At 46.0% G+C, this 11,185-nt stretch overlaps 1 protein-coding gene across 1 annotated transcript in view; it reads left to right on the top strand.

Moving 5' to 3' along the window:
- Positions 1-4,829: 4,829 nt before the first annotated feature.
- LOC144607206 (PDZ domain-containing protein GIPC3-like) overlaps positions 4,830-11,185 on the top strand; it is a 39,519-nt gene continuing 33,163 nt past the window's right edge. Inside the window, exons 1-2 of the mRNA XM_078423887.1 lie at positions 4,830-5,138; positions 9,264-9,449. Coding sequence (XP_078280013.1) covers positions 4,830-5,138; positions 9,264-9,449 — 495 coding nt within the window. The remainder of the gene's footprint in view (positions 5,139-9,263; positions 9,450-11,185) is intronic.

Raw genomic sequence — 11,185 nt, 5'->3', positions numbered from 1 at the left:
CCATCCATTCTGCTTTCCGAAGGATTGGGATAACAGAAGAATTGCTGCCTTCTCATCGTGATGAAGTCCTTCACGAGAGGTCTGACTGCCTGCGATTTCCCCGTGGGAGACACGGCAGCATATGATGGGGAGGCATTGTCACCGTGGAACCTCCTGTGCTGCAGGTCGGCCTTTTTCCTCGCTGTCGTCTTGTAATTCTGTGCGGGGAAGTTGCTATAATTGCTGTCCATTTCGAAATTTCCTCAGGGGAGGTCCATTCCCATTCAATTATGCCACGTGTGGGAAGGAACAGCGAACGCTGGTTTAAACCGAAGATAGACACAAAATGCTGGAGTACCTCAGCGGGACAGGCAGCATCTCTGGAGAGAAGGAATGGGTGTCGTTTCGGGAGGAGACCCTTCTTCAGACTTATGCCATGGCCTCCCACGCATTCTCTGATAGAGACCTGAACTGATGACAAATTTGGTGCCAAATAATTCCTTGTTAACACCAACACGTCACTACGAATGTTTGACCATCATCTATTCAGTCCTGTAGAAAGATCCCGAGAATGGATATTCCTTAAGTACAAACCTAACAATTTTATATAAGCCGTCGCCACCGAGGAAGTGACAACGAGATGTACCAACGGGGGATAGTGGTCCCAAAATCCCTTCGTTTCCTTTCTGTAGCTCTGACGTTTTGCTCCACTCTGCAAACGTGCTCAACGCCAATACAGTCCTGGTCGAATTAATGACTGTTCTTCATCGATGGCTCTTCACGTTCCCCGGTGGTGCCTCTGCAATAATTCGGCTTTCTGATCATCGCTCCTCACATCCAATGGTTTATCTTCACAGGCCTACTCTTAACGGGTTAGAACAAGGCCTCTGCTGGTTCTGGGGCTTCCTGTGCTCGGGTCACAATGGTTTCAATGGCATCCAATGAATACACTCATTGACACACGGAGAACTTTCTACTGGCTTCCTCGCTAAGATATTGACAGTATCATTATGTAAAATCTAACGCGCACTTTCCGGTGTAACACACATTCATAAAATCTCTAATTTCAGAGCTGCACAGATGCACAGTTCAAAGGATCTGTGGCAGTGCCTCAGTAACCAGCTTAATGTTGAAGATTTCAATATTTTTCTTTCACCTGCAGAGAGTAACAAAAAAGTAACTTTCAGCACTTCCTTCCAAATTATCTTGAACCGCAAAAACTGAAATTTGTTCATTGCAGGTGTTGCATTCTTTAGTTTAGTATAGTTTAGTTTAGTTTAGTTTAGTTTAGTTTAGTTTAGTTTGGAGACACAGGGTGGAAACAGGTCCTTTGGCCCACCGAGTCCTCTCCGACCAGCGATTACCTGTACACTAGTTCTATCCTACACACTAGGGGCAATTTACAGAAGCCAATTAACCCTCAAACCCGCACGTCTTTTGGAATGTGGGAGGACGCTGGGGCACCTGGAGAAAACCCATGTGCAGGGAATACAGGGATATGGATCACATTCAGGCAGATGAGATTAATTGAACCTGATACCTCGTTCGACCCGGATGCTGTGAGCCGAAGGGCCTGTTCCTGTGCTGTATGTTCTATGTCCTATGCTCTTCTCTGACCAAATTCAACTTGAAAATTCTGACAAGGGGTCTTTGACCTGAAACTTTGAGACTGTTTCTTTGCCCACAGATGCGGGCTGACCTGCTGAGTATTTCCATCAGTTTTCGGTTTTGGTGTTGCTGAAAATTCACTTTCCACTCATCATTAAAATGACTTATTTAAGAAGTGCCTCGCACTCTAATCAACAGTTTACTGCCACCGAGGACCTAATAAAATTATTCATTGAGTGCAATTGCCAGGAGAATTTCTAACATTATCAGATCTTATTACAGTAAAACTATACCCATAGTCTATCAGCTGCACAAAGTTAAAATAAACTTGTGTTGTGTTACTGAGCTGCCATTTTGTCTTCAGTTTGGGAAGAGGGCCTCAAAATGCATTCAATGTCCATTAAATGTCCAGATCTATTTGCATCATTTTTTTTAAATTGGAAAATTACAAATGCATTAGGTCATCATTTCAAAATGGCAATGAAGTCATCAGTTTCTCCAATGGTTCAGTAGCTGATTTGTTCTGCTATAAATAAGTAATAATAAGAAAATGAATGGAATGGGAGACACTGCAGATTGCTGTAACCCTGAAGAACAAAATGGAGTAACTCGGCAGGTCAGACAATAGGTCCAAGCCCGCAGACCGGACTGGACTTTGAAAATGGCGCCAAGACCTGGTGGAGGACTATTTTGATGTACTTTGTACAAATTAGGAATTGTGCTTAGGTATGGCAATACTTAACTGAACTGAATGCAAAAACAAAATTTCACTGTACATCTGTACATGTGATAGTAAAGAACCATCGAACCATTAAGTAATTGAACTAAAGATAGACACACAATGCTGGAGTAACTCAACAGGTTAGGCAGCAGCCCTGGAGAAAAGGAATAGGTGACGCTTTGGGTCGAGACCCTTCTTTAGACCCTCTTATTCCTTTTCTCCAGAGATGCTGCTTGACCCCATGAGTTACGCCAGAATTTTGAGTTATCTTTGGTGTAAACCAGCATCAGCAGTTCCTTCCGAACTATTAAACCATCTGCACCTAACAGTTATGTAATCAGTCTGAAGAATGGTCCTGACCTGAAACATGGTCTTTCCATTTCCTCCACAGATGCTGCCTGACCCACTAAGTTCCTCCAGAACATTGTATTTTGCAAAGGAAAGAAAGCTATATTTTGGTTTTTTTCTTGACTGATTGATTGATTGAAAGATTCAGTATGGAAACAGGCCCTTTGGCCCATCGAGTTCACATCGATTGTCAATCACCCGTTCACATTAGTTTTATGTTATCTCACTTTCTCACTCACTCCCTATGCACTAAGGGGCAATTTGCAAAAGATAGACACAAAAAGATGGAGTAACTCAGGCAGCATCTCCGGAGAGCAGGAATGGGTGGCTTTTCGGGTTGAGACCCTTCTTCAGATTTACAATTTACAGAGGCCAATTAACCTACAAACCCCACGCATCTTTGGGATGTGGGAGGTAACTTGGAAGAAACCCACACAGTCACAGGGAGAACGTGCAAACTCCACACAGAGAGCACCTGAGGTCAAGATCAAGAGATCGTGCCACCTTCTCTGATGTATCCTTCTCAACACTTTCTACATGACTTGTGCTTCCACGGGATACCCACGCCGAACATAACACCAAGTTAAACTGAACTCTTCTGCCTGCACATTATCCATATCCTTCCATTACCCACATCGCCATGTGCCCATCCAAAGGTCTCTTAAGTGCCACTCTCCTCACCATCACCACCCCGGGCAGTGTGTACCCACATCACCACCCCGGGCAGTGTGTATTCCAGACACCCACCACTAGGGTTGTCAACCTCACTCCCAAATACGGGACAAAGGGTGATGTCACCGCCCCGCGCCCCACGTGACCTCACCCAGCCAGCGGCCACGTGCTCCCGCTCCCGCTCCACCAATGGCGGCCGCCATTGGTGGAGCGGGAACACGTGGCCGCTGGCTGGGTGAGGTCATGTGGGGCGGGGGGGGGTGGGTTACGTCGCCCTTTGTCCCTTATTTGGGAGTGAGGAAGTTGGCAACCCTACTAAAACGGTACAAGGGCGGTCCCGTACGGGACGAACTAATTTAGCCCAAAATACGGGATGTCCCGGCTAATAGGGGGCAGTTGGCAACCCTCCCCACCACCCTCTGTGTAAAAAAAACTCACCCTGCGTATCTCCTGGTGGAAACGGGGCAACTTGTTTGGTGTGGTTGGGCCAAAGGGCCTGTTACCATGCTGTGCAACTCTATGACTGCTGTATGTGCAGGGCAGGCTTTATAAACAGAGAGTGGTGAGTGCTTGGAAAGTACTGCCAGAAGTGGTGGTGGAGGCAGATAGTGGCGTTTAAGAGACTTTTGGATAGGCGTGTGGGTATGCAGGAAATGAGGGGATATGTATAATGATAAAAATTGGTCTTGGCATCATGGTCGGTATGGATTTTGAGGGCCGAATGTCCTGTTCTAAGACTGGATAGACTCGGCTTGTACTCGCTGGAATTTAGAAGATTGAAGGGGGATCTTATAGAAACGTACAAAATTCTTAAGGGGTTGGACAGGCTAGATTCAGGAAGATTGTTCCCGATGTTGGGGAAGTCCAGAACAAGGGGCCACAGTTTAAGGATAAGGGGGAAGTCTTTTAGGACCGAGATGAGAAAGTTTTTTTTCACACCGAGAGTGGTGAATCTGTGGAATTCTCTGCCACAGAAGGTAGTTGAGGCCAGTTCATTGGCTATATTTAAGAGGGAGTTAGATGTGGCCCTTGTGGCTGAAGGGATCAGGGGGTATGGAGAGAAGGCAGGTACGGGATACTGAGTTGGATGATCAGCCATAATCATATTGAATGGCGGTGCAGGCTCGAAGGGCCGAATGGCCTACTCCTGCACCTATTTTCTATGTTTCTATGTTTCTATGTTTCTGTTGAATGTCCTGTTCTATGATCTAAGTAGCCCAATATTTAGACTTAGGTGACACTTTGGAATCCACAGTCAGTTGTGTTTATTGGCAAAAAGGACTTCAAATTTGTCTTTTGATGGCCGGCAGGCTGATGACGAGAGAGTGATGCAGAGTGTCTTTTTCCTTTAATGAGATTACCTGGTAAGTTATGTATAAGGTTTTGTTTTTTGTGCTCCGAGCTCCGAGCCAGGCTCGTGTTACCCACGTCCGCCCGCTTGCAGCGTGTGGCGAAAGTCATCTTTTATTCAGAAGGCAGTGTCTGTGCATTGCAGAGCAAGATGCTGCGTGGCTCCAGGAGGAAATGTAAAAAGTCGGCAAAGTCGGAGGAGACCAGGTTGATGGAGAATGGAGCGGCCGATGAGAGTCAGACGCGGGCCACGGTGCAGGCTAAAGGGCCGGTGGCGAGCGAAGCCCCTGCCCCTGCCCCTGCCCCTGCCCCTGCCCCTCCCGCTCCCCGCGCCCGCCCCCGGCTGATATTCCACACGCAGCTGGCTCACGGCAGCCCCACCGGCAGGATCGAGGGCTTCACCAACGTTAAGGAACTGTACACCAAAATCGCAGAGGTCTTCGAGATCTCACCGACAGAGGTGGGTGCATTTGGGGAAGGTGACTGACTTTATCCAGTGCTTCACGTTGCTTGTGAATTAGTCTTACCAGTCTAAGGTAGACACATAATGCTGGAGTAACTCAGCGGGACAGGCAGCATCTCAGGAGAGAAGGAACGGGTGACGTTTCGGGTCGAGACCCTTCTTCAGTCTGAAGAAGGGTCTCGATCCGAAATGCACATCAGTCTGAACAAGGGTCTCGACCCGAAACGTCACCCATTCCTTCTCTCCTGAGATGCTGCCTGACCCGCTGTGTTACTCCAGCATTTTGTGTCTACCTTCGATTTGAACCAGCACCTGCAGTTATTTTCCTACAGTCTTATTTGTCTGATGCTTCAATCCAAAATCCCCATCAGCGCCATAAAATTGTGGTTCCATTTAATATACACAAGGTAATCAACTCAAAGATGAACACAAAATGTTGGAATAACACGGCAGCATCTCTGGATAGAAGGACTCCCGCTGAATTACATGACATGAACCGTCGAATTAGGAGCAGGGGTCGAAGTGACCCGAAACGTCACCCCTTCCTTCTCTCTAGAGATGCTGCCCGTCCCGCCGAGTTACTCCAGCATTGTGTGTCTATCTTCGGTGTGAAACCAGCATCTGCAGTTCCTTCCTATACATAATCAACCCAAAAGCTGCTGGTAAAAGGATTTTATCTCCGGCAAATGATCTATTTGTGTGCTTTTAGATTTCAGAGGATAATCTCAAAAAATGGACCAGTTGTCACGGTAGATGATTTATGAATGCAAACATAGATTTCAAATTCCTTTGTTGATTTTTACACTTGTCAACTCATTGCCTCAGTGTGATTGCTGGCAATATTGGATGATTATATTCCTGCAGGTTTTGCCTCGCTGTGCTATTCCATAGAGAGAAACAGCACCAGAAACAGGCCCTTCAACCCATCTAGTCTGTGCCGACCATTGACCTCATATTTATACTAACCCCAGTTAAGTATAAGAGCCAGGAAGACATATTGCAGCTTTATATGACTTTAGTTAGGCCTAGAGTTGCCAACTTCCTCACACCCAAATACGGGACAAGGTGACGTCCACCGCCATTGGTGGAGCGGGAGCACATGGCCGCTGGCAGGGTGAGGTCACGTGGAGCGCGGGGCGGTGACATCACCGTTTGTCCCTTATTTGGGAGTGAGGAAGTTGACAACCCTACTAATACGGGACAAGGGCGGTCCCATACGGGACAAACTAATTTAGCCCAAAATACGGGATGTTCCAGCTAATACGGGACAGTTGGCAACCCTAGTTAGGCCCCATTTGAAGATCTGTTTGCAGCTCTGGTCACCCCATTACAGGAAGGATGTGGAGCCATTGGAGAGGGTGTGGTAGCAGGTTACTAGAATTCTACCTGGATTCAAGAGAGAGCTCTTAGGGCTAACGGAATCAAGGGATATGGGGAGGAAGCTGGAATGGGGTACTGATTTTGGACGATCAGCCATGATCATATTGAATGGCGGTGCTGGTTCGAAGGGCCGAATGGCCTACTCCTGCAGCTATGTTTCTATTAGAGGATACTACCTATAAGGAAAGGTTGGCCCAACTTGGATTGTTTCCTCTAGAGTGTTGGAGGCTTGAGGGGAGATCTAATAGAAGTATATACAATTATGAGAGGCAAAGATATATAGACAGTCAGAACCTTTTTCTCAAAGACTAGAGGGCATAACGTTAAGCTGAGAGGAGCAAGGTTTAAATGCACCAAGCTCTGCATGGACATTGTGGGCTGAAGGGCCTGTTCCTGTGCTGTATTCTCTATGGTTAATGTACCCTATTCACCTGAGTCACCATTTCCAGTGAGCTCTGGACTTGGACCCCAGAGTCGCTCTGTACATCAATGCTCCTGAGGTCCCTGCCACTACTGTATATGTTTAGTTTAGTTTAGAGATACAGTGCAGATACAGGCCCTTCAGCCTACTGAGTCCGCAACGACCAGCGATCCCCTTATCGCTTATGCGATAACATAAGCTTAAACAGACTAGGGGCAATTTACATTTATAACAAGTATACAAACCCCAGCCAATTAACCTACAAACGTGTACTTCTTTGAAGGTGGGAAGACACTGAACCTCTCGGAGAAACTTCACGCGGTCACGGGGAGAAAGTACAACCTCCGTACAGACTGCACCCCGTAATCGGGATCGAACCCGGGTCTCCCGCGCTGCAAGCGCTGTAAAGCAGCAACTCTACTGCTGCGCCACCGTGCCTCCCGCAATTTGACTGCCCAAAGTGCATTGCCTCACACTAGTCCGGATTAAATTCCAATTGCCACCACTTTGTCCAACTTTTCAACTGATCTGGGTCTCTCAAATGTTTCTTAGAAAAGTTTTTTCGCGATCGACAACTCCATCACTTTATGTGCCACTGCACTTTTGTTAATCGGAATACCTACATTCTCTCCAACTCATTTAGACTTTGCTTTAGACTGTAGAGATACAACGCAGTAACAGAGCCTTCAGCACACCAAGTCTGCGCCGACCAGCGATAAACCTGTACACTACCACTGTCCGACACAATAGGTACAATTTTTACAATTTCACCAAAGCCCATGCAAACATTGAGTGTGGGAGGAAATTGGATCATATGATATGATATGATACCAAAGCCCATGCAAACATTGAGTGTGGGAGGAAATTGGATCACCCAGAGAAAATCTATGCAGTCACAAGGAAAACGTACAATCACCGTACAGACAGCAGCCATAGTCAGGGTCGAACCCAGGTCTCTGGCATTGTAAAGCAGCAACAAATTTAATGGAGATGTGTGGGGCAGGTTTTTTTTTACACACAGAGGGTGATGGGGGCCTGCAACACATTGCCAGGGGTGGTGGTGAAGGCACGTATGATCGTGGTGTTAAAGAGACTTTTAGAGAGGTACATGGATGTCCAGATAATAGAGGGATACAGATCTTGTACAGGCAGATGAGATCAGTTTAACATGGCACCTTGATCGACACAAACATTATGGGCCGAAGGGCCTGTTCCTATGCCGTACTGCTCCATATTCAATGTTTGAAATCAAACGCTAACATGAGCTTACATGTTTTCATCAGGCTCAGTACAAAAAGGTAAGGGGTGGAGAGGACTGTATTAATGTACATTTATGTTTTCATTGCAGGGAATTCCCACACAGAAGACATTTAGATCAACTCAATAGAGAACTCGAGATAGCTGGTTAAAGAATTGTCTAATAATTCACAATGCTGTCCTTCACAAATTCGATACATCTAAAAAGGAACATGGAATTCTGTGCCGATAAATAATCTGATTCCAAAATTACTGTCGTAGATAATCTTTTGACATGTCCAAGGCTTTGTTGGTCGACCATGTGCGATTCAAATGCATCACTTAAAAATGTGTCCTCTTTGTGCAAAGCATCAAATTGGTACCAATCGAAGGTAGACACAAAATGCTGGAGCAACTCAGCGGGTCAGGCAGCATCTCTGGAGAGAAGGAATGGGCGACATCTCAGGTCGAGACCCTTCGTCACCCATTCTTTCTCTCCAGAGATGCTGCCTGACCCGCTGGGTTGCTCCAGCATTTTGTGTCTACCTTCCATTTAAACCAGCATCTGCAGTTTTTTTTCCTACTCAAATTGGTGCCACATTCTCGCTGCCACAACCACAGGAACACACTTTGACAGTATAAACACTTGCGAATTCTTTGTAAGGGATGTGAAGAGTATCATGCAATGAACTTTTTATTTCTTCCGATACTTTTATAGGTCTTGCTAATGCTGTAATCTAATTCCCAAAGATTATTTTGACACAAAGCAATTAAATAAAACGGTTCATAAAAGCTGTGGTAAATATCCAACTGAGTGGAAAGTTTTGGTGGTTGATATTAATTTTGTAGAGATGTCGTCTCAAACATCTCTCTCCAATAATCACTAACCTGTTTTAATTGAGAAAGAATGGGTGACGTTTCGGGTCGAGACCCTTCTCTCCAGAGATGCTGCCTGTCTCGTTGAGTTACTCCAGGATTTTGTGTCTGTTTTCGGTGTAAACCAGCATCTGCAGTTCATTCCTACACAGCCTGTTTCAATATCTGTAGCTGCATTTTAAGTTTTTTCTTCTTCTTTTGTCCAGCAGATTCTGTTCTGCACGTTAAACACCCACAAGGTAGACATGCAGAAGTTATTGGGAGGCCAGATTGGGCTGGAGGATTTCATCTTCGCCCATGTGAAAGGACAAATGAAAGAAGTGGAGGTGACAAAGTCCGAAGATGCTCTTGGTCTGACCATCACAGACAATGGGACAGGCTATGCCTTCATTAAGGTACAAACATTGACTGCTCACCAAGTAGAGTTGTACAGTCATTCAGTCCCAAGACCCTTCAGCTCACTGCGTCCATGTTAATCAGCGCAGGAGAATGAGGGGCAGATCTTATAGAAGTGTATAAGATCACGAGGTGAATAGGTCGGGTGAACGCACAGAGTTTTTTTTACCCGGTATATGGGAATCAGTTATGGCACTGGGCCTGTACGCACTGGGGTTTAGAAGGATGAGGGGGGACTTCATTGAAACTTACCGAATAGTGAAAAGCCTGGATAGAGTGGATGTGGAGAGGATGTTTCCACTAGTGGGAGAGTCTAGGACTAGAGGTCATAGCCACAGAATTAAAGGATGTACCTTTAGGAAGGAGATGAGAAGGAACTTCTTTAGTCAGAGGGTGGTGAATCTGTGGAATTCTAATGCCACAGAAGGCTGTGGAGGCCAAGCCAATGGATATTTTTAAGGCAGAAATAGATAGATTCTTGATTAGTACGGGTCTCAGGGTTTATGGGGAGAAGGCAGGAGAATGGGGATAGATCAGCCATGATTGGATGGCGGAGTAGCCTTGACGGGCCAAATGGCCTAATTCTGCTCCTATCACTTATGACCTTATGTAAGCATTTTCACACTTCTGTACCTCTTACCTGATGGGGGAGGGGAGAAGAGAGAGTGCAGCAGGCCTTGCGGTGATCTTATAGAGGTTTATAACATCACACGGGAAGAGACATGGTGAACTAACAGAGTCTTTTACCCAGGATAGGCGAATCAAGAACCAGAGGACACAGGTTTAAGATGAGAGGGAAAAGATTTAACGGGAACCTGAGGGGCAACATCTTCACGCAGAGGGTAGCAGTTCTATGGAACAAGCTGACAAAGGAGGTGTTTGGGGCTGCTCCTATAGCAACATTTAAAAGATATTTGGACAAACACAATGATAGGATTGGTTTAGAAGGATGTGGGCCAAACGCTGGCATGTCGGACTAGTGTTGAATGGGGCACGCTGGTTGGCATGAGCAAGATGGGCCGAAGGGCCTGTTTCCACGCTGTATGGCTCTACGACTCTATGACACAACAAAAACCCAGAGGATGTAGGTTTGAGGTAAAGGAGTGGAAGATACTTTTTTTCACCCAGAGGATGGATCAATCTACCTGAGAGGGTGATGGCTTCCACAACATTAACAGTAATTTCTAGGCCAGCACTTAACTTGCCCAGGCTTGCGAGGCCAGAGAGCAAGGGCTGGTGAATGGGATTAGTGTGGATGGGTAACTGATGGACAGTATGTTGTGCTGCATGACTCCATGACTCAGCGCATGCAACTTTACAGAGGGGTTTATGATAGAGTGGGTGGGAGGGTTACCCAATTTGGTGCTGTCAGCCAACAGATTATACAATGTTAAATTACGGTAAAAGATCACCACTAGATGGAGAACAGCTAAAGTGAACAAAAACCTCAGTCCATCTTGTATCTTGTATACACTGGAATTTAGAAAGATGAGGGGGGATCTTATTGAAACATATAAGATAATTAGGGGATTGGACACATTAGAGGCAGGAAACATGTTCCCAATGTTGGGGGAGTCCAGAACAAGGGGCCACAGTTTAAGAATAAGGGGTAGGCCATTTAGAACGGAGATGAGGAAGAACTTTTTCAGTCAGAGAGTGGTGAAGGTGTGGAATTCTCTGCCTCAGAAGGCAGTGGAGGCCAGTTCGTTGGATGCTTTCAAGAGAGAGCTGGATA

The sequence above is a fragment of the Rhinoraja longicauda genome, chromosome 28 (assembly GCF_053455715.1).
Source record: "Rhinoraja longicauda isolate Sanriku21f chromosome 28, sRhiLon1.1, whole genome shotgun sequence".
NCBI classification, from domain to species: Eukaryota; Metazoa; Chordata; class Chondrichthyes; order Rajiformes; family Arhynchobatidae; genus Rhinoraja; species Rhinoraja longicauda.
This window is presented reverse-complemented; position numbering and strand designations above follow the sequence as displayed.